At 34.3% G+C, this 16,625-nt stretch overlaps 2 protein-coding genes across 4 annotated transcripts; both read right to left on the bottom strand.

The window, feature by feature from the left end:
• Positions 1–248: 248 nt before the first annotated feature.
• LOC147408244 (mannose-1-phosphate guanylyltransferase 1-like) lies at positions 249–6,220 on the bottom strand. Its single transcript, XM_086437156.1, has 6 exons — positions 6,018–6,220; positions 3,759–3,878; positions 3,581–3,643; positions 3,257–3,493; positions 988–2,783; positions 249–673 (listed from the first exon to the last, which is right to left on the bottom strand). The coding sequence occupies exons 2-5, from the start codon at positions 3,867–3,869 to the stop codon at positions 2,112–2,114; spliced, it is 1,083 nt and encodes a 360-aa protein (XP_086293282.1). The 5' UTR covers positions 3,870–3,878; positions 6,018–6,220; the 3' UTR covers positions 249–673; positions 988–2,111.
• A 3,813-nt stretch (positions 6,221–10,033) lies between these two features.
• On the bottom strand, positions 10,034–15,767 carry LOC147408243 (protein neprosin-like). 3 transcript variants are annotated; one of them, XM_086437152.1, is made up of 8 exons: positions 15,591–15,767; positions 12,744–12,827; positions 12,309–12,515; positions 12,068–12,235; positions 11,925–11,978; positions 11,671–11,817; positions 10,981–11,341; positions 10,034–10,572 (listed from the first exon to the last, which is right to left on the bottom strand). In XM_086437152.1, exons 1-8 carry the CDS (start codon positions 15,747–15,749, stop codon positions 10,526–10,528), a joined length of 1,227 nt encoding a protein of 408 aa, XP_086293278.1. In that variant the 5' UTR covers positions 15,750–15,767; the 3' UTR covers positions 10,034–10,525. The 3 variants fall into 3 exon arrangements, with proteins under 3 accessions (XP_086293278.1, XP_086293279.1, XP_086293281.1); XM_086437153.1 differs by having other exon boundaries at positions 11,143–11,341; XM_086437155.1 differs by lacking the exon at positions 15,591–15,767 and adding an exon at positions 14,065–14,451 and having other exon boundaries at positions 10,037–10,572.
• Positions 15,768–16,625: the final 858 nt, after the last annotated feature.

The raw sequence follows: 16,625 nt of genomic DNA, 5'->3' as shown, positions 1-16,625 counted from the left end.
TTTCCGAACTCTCAACTAAAGAATGACAATTGAAACACACTCATTAGGTCAACAAAATATAATAAACAACCATATGGATTGTAAACATTGAGAGTCTGACAACGAAAAACAAAAACAATAGTACTTTACATGGAAATAAAGAGTAATATGTTTTTCAAAGAAACTATTAAGTTTTGAATTCATGTGTTATCAGCAATCAACAACACAAACAACCCTTTAAGTTTCTTCGAACCACATGATTCCCAAACTTAAGATCCGAAACAACCCTTTTCTTATTAAGATCCAAAACATCATAAAACAAACCAAATTAAACAAGTACACAACATAGACCTAAACCCAAAAATAAACAAATAGTACGACACAAGACCAACTCAAATTGGGTGTAATTGATCTACAGGAACTTGTTATGGATAGGAGCCACATTTGGGTTAATTGGGTCCGTTGATTCCATCATGGTGGAGGGACACCCCATGTTACCATCAAAGTGACCATGGTGGTCCGTATTGCCACCAACCACAGGATCATGGGTGAGGTTAGGTGAGTGCTTAGCGATCTCGGACTTGACCTTTTGCTCGGCTTTGGCCACATGAAGATCCATAGCCGCTTCTGCTTCTTTTGCCTTCCTAATCTCTTTAGCAACACCTACTCTGGTCTTTGCAATATCCTTCTCAGCCTGCAATTTTTGGCACCCATAAAATAGTATAACTAGCAACAATGATTAACTAATTATATATTCTAAATTTTTCTTAATTATAAAATCAGATCATTTTGACTATCATAGAAGATAAGGCCAAGAGAGTTTGCCAAGTGGCAAAACAAGTAGAGTGGAGTTGGGTAATAACTTGTACTCTGAAATATATGGATTATTTTCTTCATGCACTTCATTAATAGGCCCATAATAAAAAATAATTCTAGAGTACAATGCTATAAGTGATCAATCAGGTAGACATTTGATGGATCAGTGGGCCCAAAGGTGTGGCATGATACCTTCTCTTCAGCCTTGGCTTCAGCTTTGGCCTTGCGCATGGCGGACATGTCGCTCAGCTTCTCCTTCACAGCCTGCATTTTTCCTTCTTTTCTCTTTTTTTGATTCTTTCTCTAAGCAAAATCAATTGGCAGAAAGAAGATACAAACGCATAACTCATGGGTCTTGGTAAGAGGAAAAAAGGTCTAAATATAGGACCCCTTTGAGGCATTAACTGACACGTGTCAATCCTTACCTGAACATAACGAGAAGGAAGTGTTGTCCGAGTCTGACGTTGCATGTGTGGCTCCTCTTTGTATTGTTGGACTGATGGCTATAAGCAGTTATGTCGTCAAAACCTGGGTTAGACAATTATGGATTAAGTATTTAAAGCCCAAGCCCAAGACCAAGCCCGACTCAATAGATGGCTCAAAGGATTTGGGTTCAGCTAAAGTAAACCAATCCAGTTGTTCACGACCACGTCTTCTGTTCCAACTTACATACCATTCTCCTATCTCCATTCACATCAACATTTTTTTTTTGTGGGCTTCCTCAGTCTTTTAAAACCTAAAACTTGAGTATTTCTCTCAACTAGGGTTGTAATCAACCTTCTTGAATGTGTCCATACCATTTCAATCAATTTTCTCTTAATTTATTATCCATTTGGAGCTATTCCTAAAAAAAAATTCTTCGAATGTGCTCATTTTGTGAAATTTTTTTTAACATTCTGATCTCTGGTAGACTCAATTTATTAACAAAATGCTTCTTGACCACCTAACATTCAGCACCTAATGATCATTGCTACCAACTAAAAATTTAAGTAATCAAGTTTTCTGATAGCTACAACAATATTGACCTGGGAACCTCTTCATTTTTTTGTGGAACACATGAACCAACTGAATTATAGATTCAAACCCTTGAACACGATGGGTTGAAAGCTGAAAAGAAATCTTACAATCAACGCTAAAATCATTATGTAGTGAGCTAAAATCAGAAAATGAGAAACTGGAAGAGGGCATCTTGATAGAGAGATTCATGACGCTTAGTGACCCTCACAGTTTCAAAGAAGGGAAATTAAAATTAGAAAACAGATAAATTATGGAAGCTATTACACTTCACATCGACTGATCTTGGTTGTGTATTACATCTACATTATGATTTCTGGTTTCATGAAATGTGATTTGATCTCCTTGTGAGGGAGAACTACTACTCCATTGAGGAACATCGTGTCACAGACATGAACGTCCTCTCCTAGAACTGCCATATTACTAACCTGAGCTGATTCTCCAATGGTAGAATGCCATCCTATTATACTGCCAGACACATGAGCAGAACTCTTCACTCTTACCCCCTTCATCAGTACGCACGATGACAACCTCACCCCAGAATCTATCACGCAATTGGGTCCCACCACAACGTCAGGTCCGATGAGGCAACCTTCACCAATCTTTGCACTGTCATCGATCAAAACATTTCCTATAATGTTGTGTCCAACTAAGAGTTCAGGCGGAGATTTCCCGTTAAGATAGTCCAAGTAGAATCTCAAGCCCCTTAAATAATCTTTTGGCTGTCCAATATCCATCCAGAACCCAGTTGACACCATAGCAAAGAGCCGCCCTTCGTTGGCAATAGATGGAAATACTTCTCGCTCTATTGAAGTTGGCCTTGTCTCAATTCTCCTGAGAACAGAGGTGTTTAGGAGATAAATTCCGGCATTGATCTTGTTACTGACAAACGTAATTGGTTTTTCGATGAAGTTCTTCACCCTTCCTGTCTCCTCATCGAGGACTACAACACCATATTTTGAAGGCTCATCCACCTACACACAAGTACTTACTTTTACTTCGATGTTTAATAGTGGTCAAGTAATCTAAAGATGAAGTTAACCACAATGTGAAAAAAAACCCATATTCAAGGACCAATGCGTTGAATTTTTCATTGTGGATTTTTTTTTTTTTTTATGAGCCGAAACCGTCAAATTAATGGAAGATGGGAGAAATTTGTCAGCTCTAAGCCATCGAATCTGGGGAACATAAAAAATTTCAATGGCCCTGGGCTGTTGCAATTCGATTTCTAAAATTCGTTGGCCTTGGTCCATCGAATTTTCCAGTTTTCACGTAGTACAATTATATATATATATATTTTATTTTTTTTCTTTTTGAATTCCTCGGATTTTTTTTTTTGTTTTTTGTTTTTTTCTGGTGAAGTCTTAATTAGATTGAACTGAAATTGCTTAATAGGATGAAACGAATGTAGGAGAAGATGAAGCATAAAGAGAATTGTGAAACTCACTTTTGTTACCATAATTGTTGCTTCTCCGCCATGAGTTTTGTGGTATTCAATCATCTCTTTCAAAGGATACTCACAGGTGATATCGCTATTAAGGACAAAGAATGGCTCACTTGACTCCAGCAATTTTTCTCTAGCAAGGGCCAATGGACCTGCTGTACCCAAGGGCTCTGTCTCTTGTGAGCATGAAATCATGATCCCATATTTCACCTCAAATTCTTCAACAAAGCTCTGCATCACCTATCAAATAAAATAGCAACATTACATCGATGGATGCACTATAATCTCGTAGATATCAGTGACATTATTCGTGCATCGTCTTCTTACCTGTGGTTGATAACTGATGGCCAAAATAACTTCAGTAACTCCAACATCTTTGAGGGCTTCAATCTGATAGGATACATAGTGAATCACAGTTTGATACGAAATAGGAAAGGCAGGCTTAATTGATTCGGAAGTCAATTTCATATATTAAACAGCAATCCAATTAGGTTTTCATGCCTACCTGATGGAGAATCATCAGCTTGTTTCCAAACTCAACGAGTGGCTTCGGCTTACTGAATGTCAAAGGCCTCAAGTGGGTTCCATATCCACCTACAAGTATGACTGCCTTCATGATGATAGCCTGCATTGCACACCCACACCACCACATGCATGCACACACACACCCCAACACGCATTAGCTTACTTACTAAGAATTCAATTATTATTATTATTTTGGTGCATTAATTATTCTAATGTTTTGATGATTGCATTTTATATATTTTCTTTTTTGTGGGTGATGTTAGTAATATAGTTGTATTCAGGAAATGGATATTTTTTGTCTGGTATTAGATAATTCGGGTTGAGTTCTTAAGAAGTCAATTATTAAAGTTCCTCTCTTGAGATTCTATCATTTGATTTTTACTTTCCAGTTCTTTAAGTTCCAATTCTCTTCACTTAAAGAAAGTTCAAATTTCTGAAACTTAGTCAGGTTTATATATATCAACTCATTTGCAATAATAGAAGGCATGCTTCAGGAAAAAATAAATGGAGAATAGGATTCATTCAGCCAACAATGGGTTTTGGAGTAAGGTTTTGATGATGGTGGTGATATTGAGAGAGACAAAAAAGAAAAAGAAAAAAAGATAGTCCGAATAATAAGATTTGTAATTGCCGGAAAAACATGGGGGGCATGTAAAGTTGGTACAAGATTATTGCAAGTGAAATTTGTTTATAAAAAGAAAAGTAAGCATGTTGGATTAATAGAATTAATCCAACATGCTTACTTTGCTTTGATTAATAAAGCTACTCCAAGCATTTCACATAAATTCAAATATCGAAGAGAGTGCTACTTTCACTATGACTAATAACATAAGAATTGAAACTATGTAACAAAAACAGAGATACATTTATCGATCCTTATGCCTTGAGTTTGGGTATAAGCTGGTATAAGTTAAAAATCGAACAACAAACAAACACACATAATAGCTGAAAAATATTTGAACAATTTGAGACTTGACCAAAGAAGTATAACAGATTTTGTCTGGCATGAAAATTCTTAATGCCCTTGTCATGTAGATTGAAACTAATGCAAAAATGTGTAATTGTTGTATGAGTAAAGCTATCATGATTACATTAGTAAGATTTCAAAATCCTACAAAGGGTTGTGCGGCTTACGTGGACTGACAATGTGGGCCAAATGACACATCAGCTCTCTAGAGTTCATGGCATAGATCATATTCAAAACATTCAAAAACCTTTTTTGTCTTTATCCAGCTTTGAAAATAGATGGCTACTGATCTCTCAAATTTAAAATTAAAGTTCATTTAATGAGTGAAGGCCAAATAGGTGTTTGTTTACACAAAATTTGGAAGGCCAAAAATGCCCCAACTTTTACATTTAACCTCACTATTATCAAGGTCATTTTTGTCAAAAAGGAAAAGAACTTCAATCCCATAGTTAGTTTTTAGCTTTCTAAAATTATAAAAATATCTTTTTTATTATTTTATCTACAAAATTGAAAATCCCCTTAGTTAATATTTAAAATTACAAAAAATCCTTTTAATAAATATTAAATGGTAAAAATATGATATAAAATTAGATTTTCCATTTAAAATAATTATAAAAAATTTAAATCATGTATAAATCTTAATTTTTGTATACATGTAAAAATATCCTTTTATTATTAGTAAGGAAAGTGTTTTTCTTGTTGTACCATAGAGTTCTATCATTTCCATTAAAAAAAATTATGTGCAGAAAATATAACATTAATGTATTCACTTGATACATATTATGACATATTTATTCACAAAATCCATTATTATAAAATAAAAATAAAAGACTATTTTATTCTAAATATTAAATATTAAATATTTTATAGATCCTAATTGATCTAAACATTTTCCTAATTAGAAAATACTAAAAACTCTAGATATCTGTTTGATCACCCTGTATATGACTTTCAGGGGCTTCAACCATGTTGATGCACAATGGGTTTTCTTCTCATTCAACCAAGATGAAAGTGATATAGTTAGGGACATTACTAATGGTCAAAATTACACCGGTAGTTCATTTTGTGTACCTGGTTCGCATGTCTATATCACGTCCCTTTAACCAAAACAAATCAATTTTTTTTTTTTTTTTTTTGCTGGAGATTAACAGAGTTCATCATTCTGTTTGTTTCTTTAGAAGATTTCAGATTCTAGAATTTCCTTAAAAAGGTAAGAAAAAAGAAGATGGAAAACTTAAACCCTAAAACAGAGTATCAAGGACTTCTTCGTACCTCTGATACGATCGATGTCGTTCTGTTCTTGAACCTTGAAAACCTAATCTTCAAACAGTCAGAGAGAGAGAGAGAGAGAAAGAGAGTGAAACGCTCAGTAGGGAACAAAGAACATTTGACGGAATAAAAGAAAATGTTGTTCCCGCCGAATCTTCCTATTTATAATTACGAGATTGCCCTTCATTGTAGCTTTTATGTTGTGCTCTCCACATTAACGAGGGACTTTTGACTGTATTTATAAAGTTAGGGCAGCAACTTGGACGGGTTGGCCTACATTAGGAATCAACCCCAGCCCAATCTAAACTTAACAAACACCAATCTGCGCCCACTCCCAACGAGTTCATAAAATGATCGTATACCCAAGCCCAACCCAAGTTGGGTTGGCTCATTCCACATTAGTACTATTATACATCTTCTACGTTTATCTATTTCATACAAATATTTATGAATAAATAATTATAAATCAAGTTAAATGCTTTGACCCGTCTGAGACAATTCGGTCTCGTCCATGAACAAGACATGACATCAAACCAAGAATTGAAACCATGAGAATACATCTTTATCAAATTAAAAGGAGAAGTTGTGAACTCCTCCATCGATGAATGATATTGGATACTCATTATCCAAGAAGCAGCTGAAATGGAAAGAGAATGAAAAGAAACTTTCAAAATTTCAGTAAAACCCTTTCATTTAGATTAAACGTGTTGTCTATAAGGATGTATCTTAAATATTAAAAAAAAAAAAAAAAAAAAAAGGGCCTGAAATAAATATTACAAAGAGGGTTCGTTCAAAGTCGGATTCAGAAGAGAAATACAAATTTCCTAGGGGTCAGTTTTCTTGGTGGAGTTCATAGAGAGTATCTTCCATCTCAATCATTAAATTCTGTGCGTTCATAATATGTTTTAGTAGTGGGTGGCATGTGCATTTACATGAGTTACAAAAATTATTATTTATGTAAAATTAAATTTATCCATAGAGTCGTGTTAAAGTGACATTGAAGTTTTATTCAAGTTATTACCTCAACATTACAAAGCATGATAACACATTCAAACAACTTCACCATTGTTTACAATTAGGATTAGACTCACGTAAAATCCTTAATCTAAGAAATAGAAATCTAGAGAGAGTTTCCATTAGCACCCCAATTTCCTTGTTGCTCCAATCACCTGATCTCACCTGAAATCCATATAGCAAACCCTAGTTAGTAATGCAATGAAGTTGATAAAACATAGCTAATGACTAATGCCTAAGATCCACATTTCACACCCTAATGTTAATACCAACTCCTACTGTTATTGTCTAATGCCAATCCGTCTGCCTAATATCATTGCATAAATCCTAAGGAAAGAGGCAAGAAACAGAAATAAGGAAAGACGGAAATCAATTGACAACTATATCAACACCTATGCATTTTTATCAAAATAACTGCAATAAAAAGTTGAACATGAAACGACTAATACAAAAACTTGAGCATACCATTCATAGTTGTTTTATCAATAATAAACAAATGAGTTTCTTTCTTCTCTTTCTTGTCTGAAGTGAAAAGCTTGTAACCTCCAACAGATAAGCAATTTCCAACCAAATAAAGCGACAATCACAAACTCCAAAAATATTAGATGCCGTGAGAATGTCAAAAAATAGGGAAAGACCAGTACAGGGAATAATTGAAATTTCAGAAACTGTCTCACCATATAAAAATTGAGATAGGGATGGATCTTCATCGATGCAAGATGCAATCAGCCCTAAATTTTGGTACAAAAATTGAATTAATGAAAAAAAAAAAGTGTTGGTTTGTATCAAATAAAAAAGAAAACATGAACAAAAAAATAATAATAATAATAATAATAAAAAGATAACATTATGGGAAATAAATGTTAGTTTATTATCTTATATTTTGGAGCACCATTTGTACGCAAGGCCTCATGATTAGGGTGTAGAAAGTGGTTTTCAGAGCCCTTATTGCATGACCTTTGCGGATAAATTGCATAATAAATCTCTGTATTAGACATAATGCATGGCTAGTCCATATTTATGCAAAGTTTACGCAAAGTTTCAAAGCGAATTAGAAAAATTTGAAGTTACCACCGTAATCCAAGATTCGAAACAAGATCAAAGACCAAAATTCAAGTCAAATGGGCCAAATTTTACTGTGCCACCTTGGTCAACGTGAGCGTCGTGGTAATGTCAATGAGTCAAACCTCGAAACCCGTGCAAAAGATTTGCAGCTTTAAAAAGTTTTCAAAATCCTAAAAATTCTAGAAACCTTAATCTGGTCTCTATAAATAAGAGACCAAACTAGAGTCATCTTATCTCATCTCCTTAAGATCAACTTCTTTTCTTCTATTCTTTTAATTTTAGGTTTTTATATTTTTCTTTCTTTCTTAGTTTGAAGATTGTAAGGAAAGTCTGCCGGTTTCAGAATCAAGAGCAATAAAGAAGAATTCTTTTCTCTCATATCTATTCCTTTTTCTTTTATGTTTATTTTATTTATTGTTCTTGCGATGTTTATTGGCTAAAACTCCCTGTTAGATCGGTCGAGGAAACCGGAGTAAGTTTCTATTACTTTATTTTTACTGTTCTTGTAGTTATGTTTTCATGTTTATTGTGAAATTTATTAAGTAAATATTATCAGTTGGAATGTTGATTGTTTTAACTGTTCTGATAGTTTATATTTAAATAAGTTCAAGATAAACCATGCTTTGCAAATAACCTTCAATATTTCTCTTATAATCTTGACCTAATCATTGATCACATAATTTTGAATTCATTCATAATATAATTGATTGATTTTTCGATCCACAAACATTAACTTTATTTAATGGATCAAGATAAATATAACACATCTAAAGATTATTGATATCACTTAAAATGGTGGATCCGACTGATTTACACTTCTCCATCGTATTCTAAACTTTTCTCTTTTAGTATTTTATTTTAAATAATCTCTCGAAAACTGTTTTTAAATCGTTTGTTAAAATTAGATTGGATTTAAAGTAAAAAGATTTTTGGATTAATGTTGTCTTTATGATTCGACCCTTACTTGCCAAGATTTTTATTTTGTTCTTATTTTAATCATAATTTACAATTCGAACACCTCATTGGTGTCGCAGGTACAAAAACACGAAAGTCATTCAAGTCTAATTCATGATAACAAGCCTTTTACTTATTTCAAAATAAGCAAGGCCTCACCTTCTCTAAACAAGAACTGCTGATAATATAAACAGTTGCTCATAGACCTTTAGTTCAGATAAGCAATGCTGCTCACAAGAGGCTTTGGACAGTTGGCTAAGTTCAGTTTATTTAACACAGCTTAACATAAACATTTGTTAACAAGGCAAATCCAAACACTGAATTGAACTATTTTCAGTTATTTCACCCGTGGACCCATTTCCCAAATAGAATTGAACTCTTTTCTTTTTATTGGTGAAGCTTTCTCTTAAATGGATGGAAATGCATAAGTGCGTGATCCAATACCAGTTGGGACACTCATCCAATCATTATCTTCTTACCCTCTGTTTTACTATCGAAGTGAACTGTTTGGAAAATTACAGTTATATCACAGACTAACTGTGGCCTTTATTTTCTAGTAGAAACATAAACTTACAGTTGTTTGTTTCTAGAGACCATGTTCAGGATGGTAAACTAAAAGAAGCCCTCTAACTAGACTCTAGAGACAAAACTATAATAGATACTATTCTAAACTATCTAACCACATGTCTTCCTACTAAAGCTAGAATATACCTAACAAACATTTGAGTGCAGTCAATAGGCCTCAACATCCCATACTTCTCCCTTTTTCTTAATAGGCAAGCAGTGAAGACAAAATATCAAAACCAAGCCAATAGCATTACCATTCACTGACTTTAGCAATCAACCGAGCTGGCACTTTCCAGCTCCTATTCTTTTCTTCCCAACGATTAGCTCCTTCGTAGTAAACTATTCATTAATCATTACATGCCCTTTCCAATTTCAAAGGAAAGTGAAGGAAAAAAGAATTAAAAATAAATAAATATATTGAGAGTTCATTTCCCAACCATTACCCCAGAGCTAAAACCTTCGCATAGCCACAGAATACATAGAAGCAACCACACCATATTCAAGGGATCACAGAAGCCACAAGTGAAAAAAAAAAAATTGGGCAATGCTAAGATACATATTACGGTTAAGTTTTCACAGAAAAATATCTACTGATAAAAAATATGAGATCAAGATGGATACCATTCTTGGGGCAATGTTGTGCCATCCAATATCCCTCCATTTTCTGCATTTGTCACACAGCACCCAGTCATGATCGAGCTTGTAACGTGCTTTACTCCTTTTTTAGAGCAACTCTCATGGATATTATTGGCCAATCGCCATTTGTTGTGACAAGCCCAACATTTAGATATAAAGTAACCTTTATCAATTGACTATCGTTATTAATTAGCCCCCATTGACCAACATTTCTAGCTTCGCCCCTAGATGCTTTAATGAGATCTGGTTAATGCTTCACAAGAATTAAACACTGGTCATGCTCGCATATTTCCAGTGTAGCAGATTCTCCAGTGAAAAAGGCCTATAGTAAAAAATAAATAAATAAGATTCAATGTTATTTAGTTCTGAAATGGAAATGATCAATTGAGGCTAGAAAAGAATTTTTGGTGAACAAAATAGGTCTACTGGGTTATATATATTGCAAACTTCGGCCGTGTCCCTGTTATCCATCACACTATAATTTTTCATTTATAATGTACTTTGCTTGATTAGTAAGGAAAGAAAGTTTAATTGAGTACAATCACACTGAGATATTCAAATCGATATCTAAGATATTTGAAAAAGATACTAATTAGATTCTACCATGATTCGAAAGTCGAAACAGAGAAAGGATTTGTAATTAATTTATTAAGTACTGAAATACAAATATCTTCTTCACTTATTTTAAATTATTGGAGATCAACAGTATCTTAAAGTCCACAATAATTACCAGGTCCACCAAACAAGAAGAGATGCCCATCAAGGACTTTCCGATATCCATAATAACGTATACCATAAGCTTTAGGACACAATACTAATGTCTCGACGTTATCCTGTTTGGGATTTACCATATAATTAGAAGCATTAACAATTTGGATTTGGCGAAAATAACCTGCCCTAGATAGGCTAGCACCTGGGAAATGCCCATTCCCCATCGGTGCACTCTTTTTGTCAATGTCAGGGGAGCCTTTTGTTGACCCTCCCCAAGCAACAAGGGATGCACCGTCGACCAAATTTGGGAGTAAGGGCTTTGGCCAGTAGCCCACATAACTATCATTTGCTCTTAACCACCAATGTCCAGTGACAGCATCCTGCCATGATTATATAAAAATTATTTAAATCAACAAGCTAAGGAAAATGGTGGGGTGACATTAAAACTCATACATTTGTTACATGGACATGTGTACCAAGCCATAGATGTTTTTCATCGAGATACAAGTGAGAAGTATATATGGTTCTGTGTACACCTCCACATCATCAATCTGTGAAACGATGTCAAGTCTATTACCAAACCAACTTTTACCAATAGAACCCACATTTATGTGTCACTTATATGGTGATTTTTACATATGAATTGGGTTGCTGTTAGCAATATTTGGTGTGGCAATAGAATCTCTCTGTTTTTAAATAAGAGGCTAACCTGGAACACCTGAACAAAAATTGTATATTGTTTTCCCAAGTATTGAGATGTTGGGGATAAAGTACTGCCGATAGGATCATTGTTGTCAACTTGTATGAAACCTAAACAAAAAGTATTGACGCAGCCTTTCCGATTACCATGAAGTATCTGTTGATATGCAAAGGGAACAGTTAACTTTCAATAGATTTGATTAAAAGGTAAATAAAAAAATAAATAAAAGTGAATAATTAATTTGTATTTTTGGTAAAACTTACACCCCAATAACCAAATAATCGAGTGTTATTATCGCTGAATAACTTTGGAGAGACCTATTCAATCCAACATGGTAGAGAATGAAATCAGTAATATATGTTTGTGAAATAAGTTTAAAACAACAAAATATACTAGAAGTACTCACTATCCATCCAGCTTGTAAAGTGTCAACTTGTTCGAATGGACCATTATCGATCCACATTTGAGATGAAGAAGTCTGTTCTGCTTCAAGTTTCAAACTTTGTAAGCTGATGTATCCTTGTACTCCTTTATATTTTATATTTTCTTGATTTTTCGATCTAAGAATCGCTAACTGCATAAACAAATAAGTTGAAGACTTGAACATATAACATAATATTAAAGAACTAATATAGGATACAACTTACATGTTGACCAGGAAAATCAGCTGACTGTGGATGAATATTGGTAGCTCTGAATGATTTGGCTCTTAATAGATCTTCTTTTCGAGTCCTTCGAATTGGGACTGTCCCTCGTGGACAATCTATACTATTTAGTGCAGCCATTGATGGGTTTTCTATTGAAGAAGCTCCAACTTCAGTTATCAATCCTTTTGGAATGGAAGTAGGTCTCATCTACATAGAAAACTCAAACAAAAAGATTTCACTCTAATTAAAAATAAGTTGATTGATGAGTATGGAGATTTTTGGTAATCGTTGTCATAATCGATGATACAAAACTTGGATAAAACTATTGAATCATTTATGATACAATGATTTTTAATAGAAGCAAGTCTGGATATATTATCAGTTTAAACAAGAATGGCGACTTTGCAATGAAAGAAATGCTATAAAATAACAAACCTGGATTTTGTGATTCATTAACAAAGGATGATCTAATGACGGTTGCTTATCGATTTCAACACAGTCAAATGTGCCTCCTTCAGTCTACAACACAATAAAAAAACACTATCAAATTTACATAAGGCATTAAGTAATTATGCGTATATCACAATAAAAAACAGCACTAAATAATATGTATCATCGAATCCATGATAATGTTAAGAGCATTATTGCTACACTACAAAAAATAATCAACCTCTCTTAAAATAAGGATAGATGATCTTATTTTTCTATGTAAACCCTTTAATGGTTAATTTCGATTCAATTAAGGTACCAATCCAGTTCAATTGTTGCTCTATTGCGTCAGAGCTGAAACTAAAAATATATATATTGAATGGAATGCTACAATGAGGGACGTTATAGATGATGAATATTGTCTATAAATAAAAAAATCAACCCTATTGAGGTAAATTAAAAAAATTAAAGGGAGAGGTCTTGAATGTTGCGGTTTGTGGAACGTGATGGTATTGATCAATAAGGAGGTATTGTTAATCAAGCAATGCATCCTGCTGATCGAGCTACAGTGGTTTTCATAAACCAATATATATATATATTGTTATTTTGCTGAAGAAACATTGTAACTTTTGACAAATTTGGGGGTCCAACTCAAAACTAATTGGCAATGAGGAGAGAGTCTCAATAGCTTATAAGGAGAGCGACAAGGCAATTTGTGTCGATGTGGGACTAAATTGAACAGTTTTCTTTTTTTTACTTTTGAGCATAATGGAACAGTGGCTCTGTGGTTTTTTTTTTTCCTATTATAGGGTTTGCCATGTAAATCACGTGTTGTGGCTGATTTTCTTTGTTTATACAACGAATACAAGAGGGTCACAGGGCTTAATTGGGGTACGACTTATCCGAGAGTGGAGGAAAATATACACTCAGCCTTTTTTTTCTTCTTCTTTATTAGAGAACACTTCTGTATTAGGAGCATATTCAAAATCAGTGCATGACTGCATGTACTAAATTCTAACACAACAAGGAATACAAATGACAAGAATACCAATGCCGAGTTCATTTTTTCGAACCAGGACAGACATGTCCATTAGTGTAAGACTTTAAAATAAAGTCAGGGTCGCCACTAGAACACTCGCGCACAAAAAAACACACACAACAACAAACAAAAACACTCCGAATTACCGGAAAAAAAATGCAAGCACTGTGGAGCCTGCTTCTAAAGCACTGGTGTATCTAAGTAAGGAACTTGTCTACATCAAAACCAACCCTATACTAGACTACACAAACGGAAGGGAATAAAAAATGTTCTGATACACGCACGTACCAAGGATGCACGGGTCTGGATAGAACTACGTCAGGAATATTCAATTAGTACTTCCTACACTCTTGAAGAGGATAAGAGTGTATCTTAAACTCATAGACCCGCTCAATTACATGCCTGACCAAGGTATAAAAATCCATGCTACCCAGTCTTTCCTTCAAGAAAAACCTCTCAAACGTATAAACGACCTCAAGGGACCAACCCTAGAGGACTAATACAATACCCACCCCGCAACAATAATCCAAGAAAAATTCCTCTCAAAATATAACACCAAGACAACACAGGTACGCCATATCTTTCTTTTGAGCTCACGGGTAAGGAAAAAAAAACAGATTTTGGGAATCATTTGTAGTAAGCAAAAACCAACACCAGCAAAATTAGGACACGTTTGACTGGCATTATTACCCACCTCAAGAACAGGGACCGACTCAACGCAATAAAGGGATGACCGGGAACGAAGCAAAAAGGGGGAAAAAAACGAAAGGCGAAATTTGGGAAATTGGTAGCATAGACCGAGCAAAACTGGCCAGTTTTATCCCCTCCACCAGTGGAAGTACAAAAAGGGATATTTGTGAAGCCCCTTTCAGTCACATTCTAGGAGGACGACATGTGCCCCTATACCACAGTAGGTTTGGCTCGAATGTTAGTGTTACATGCGCAAAACCGGACAAATATAACACGCCAAGAACTAACACAGATACTGGAAAATCCCAACCAAACTTTCGTACTTTAAGACATAATTTAAGTACATAGTAAAATTTTAATTTTTACATCAATATCAGTATATATCAAAATAGCCTTCACAATGACGTTCTCTGACTCACTAATTTTTAATAATAAAATAAAATCAATTTAACAATTAATATATTAAAATCCTTAAAATCAAAATTGAATGCACAAATTAATGAGACATGGATACGAAACCAAAGGGCGTAGTAAACCACCACAACCAACTCTTGTTGTATTCAACGATACATATAGATGAATGATTTGATGACACCTATCCCAAACTTGAAATTATAAAATCCTTTTTCAAATTTAGAGAAGGGGTTCAAAAAAATATATTTTCTATAAAAAAAAATTAAGAATTTACTATTCATCATCTTCTTCATTTAAATCATCATCACGTATTTTCTATTATGTTTTTATTATTAACTTGATCTTCAGAGGACCCTTGGCAGATACTAAACTAGAACTTCATCATTTTTTCTTCAATTGTCGAAAAATTAGAAATTAATCTTGTTGACGACAATCAAAGGAAAAAAAAATTCGAGAGATTGAAGGGCTTAGGAATGAAGCTAGGAGATCACAGAACAATGTTTGACTTAAAACTTTACATATCTCGAAGAGTAGAAAATTTTTTGTGTGGGGTATTGCATGCACTTAGGGGACTTGGGCGAGATACATTGCTCTAAGAGGCTAGTTGCCTCACCCCTGTTAATTGGGCTTACGGGGGAATAGCCCATCATAAAAAAATAATATAAAATAGAAAATTTAAGAAACACACACATAGATAGGGGTTAAGTTACCTCTACAGTCTTGATGAGGGGCTTATTAAGACGATTGACAAGTAGTTCCTCCGACTCTAACTCTTCTTCTTTTGAGGTACTCTTCTCCCTTATTGCATAGCAGCTGAAACACAAGGACATTGCCACCACTAGTAGCGTTATGGGGACTGTCAAAGCCATGGAATGAACTTACAATGATACAACGATACATCTATGGCCCTTTTATTTGTATAAAGTATGACAATTAAATGAAACCCAATCCACTAATAAATATGGTTTTAAGTGATGTTTTGTTTTTTTAAGGAAAGAGTAAGCATGCATTAATGATATATTGACAAATACTTCAGAACTTTTCAAAAGTCCAATAGCATTTGTGTTGAACAAATGGCTGAGATTGGAAAAGAAATGCATACTTCCTAGGGGTGGAGTTTTCCACCACTAGAATTCAAAAAGTTGACAAAATATAAAAGAGTTGGGATCCGTAGGCTCAAGAAAGTGAATTCACATGTTCACACACAATCTCCACCATGTATTTGTAAGATCCAAATGCACGGATCTTACAAGATCCAAAAGAGTTTTCCACCACTAGAATTCAAAAAGTTGACAAAATATAAAAGAGTTGGGATCCGTAGGCTCAAGAAAGTGAATTCACATGTTCACACACAATCTCCACCTTGTATTTGTAAGATCCAACGGTTGAGATGTATTTTAGAGATCCATAATATACTCTCAGGATACATCTTTTATCTCACCTGTTGGATCTTACAAATACATTGTTGGGATTACGGGTGTCAATGGGTCGGGTTTGGGTTGGTTCTATGTATACCCAGAATCGGGTCTGAATTTAACATCGATTTCAGTTTCGATCGATTTCGATTCCGAGTATGAGACCCTTAAAACTAGAATCGACTCAACAAATACCTCATATCCATTGAGTACCCAATAAGATAAAAATAATAATAATTTGACTTAATTACTAAGGGTCATTTTGCTTAAATAGATTACCACATTAGCAATTCAACACTACAATCTTCTGAATTTCATTCAAAAACTCAC

Source organism: Akebia trifoliata, chromosome 3, assembly GCF_017979445.1.
Source record: "Akebia trifoliata isolate Shusen 1 chromosome 3, ASM1797944v1, whole genome shotgun sequence".
Lineage (NCBI taxonomy): Eukaryota > Viridiplantae > Streptophyta > Magnoliopsida > Ranunculales > Lardizabalaceae > Akebia > Akebia trifoliata.
Note: the sequence above shows the minus strand (reverse complement) of the source record. Positions and strands in the feature narration are given on the sequence as shown.

Excerpts from the sequence above, each read along its gene's own strand:
- LOC147408244 (XM_086437156.1), bottom strand. The coding sequence starts at position 3,869 with ATGAAGGCAGTCATACTTGTAGGTGGATATGGAACCCACTTGAGGCCT. Across the intron at positions 3,644-3,758 it reads AGCTGATGATTCTCCATCAG|ATTGAAGCCCTCAAAGATGT; the intron begins GTAGGCATGAAA and ends GTATCCTATCAG. Across the intron at positions 2,784-3,256 it reads CAACAATTATGGTAACAAAA|GTGGATGAGCCTTCAAAATA; the intron begins GTGAGTTTCACA and ends ACTTGTGTGTAG.
- LOC147408243 (XM_086437152.1), bottom strand. The coding sequence starts at position 15,749 with ATGGCTTTGACAGTCCCCATAACGCTACTAGTGGTGGCAATGTCCTTG. Across the intron at positions 12,828-15,590 it reads CCCTCATCAAGACTGTAGAG|ACTGAAGGAGGCACATTTGA; the intron begins GTAACTTAACCC and ends ATTGTGTTGTAG. Across the intron at positions 12,236-12,308 it reads CTGATTTTCCTGGTCAACAT|TTAGCGATTCTTAGATCGAA; the intron begins GTAAGTTGTATC and ends TTGTTTATGCAG.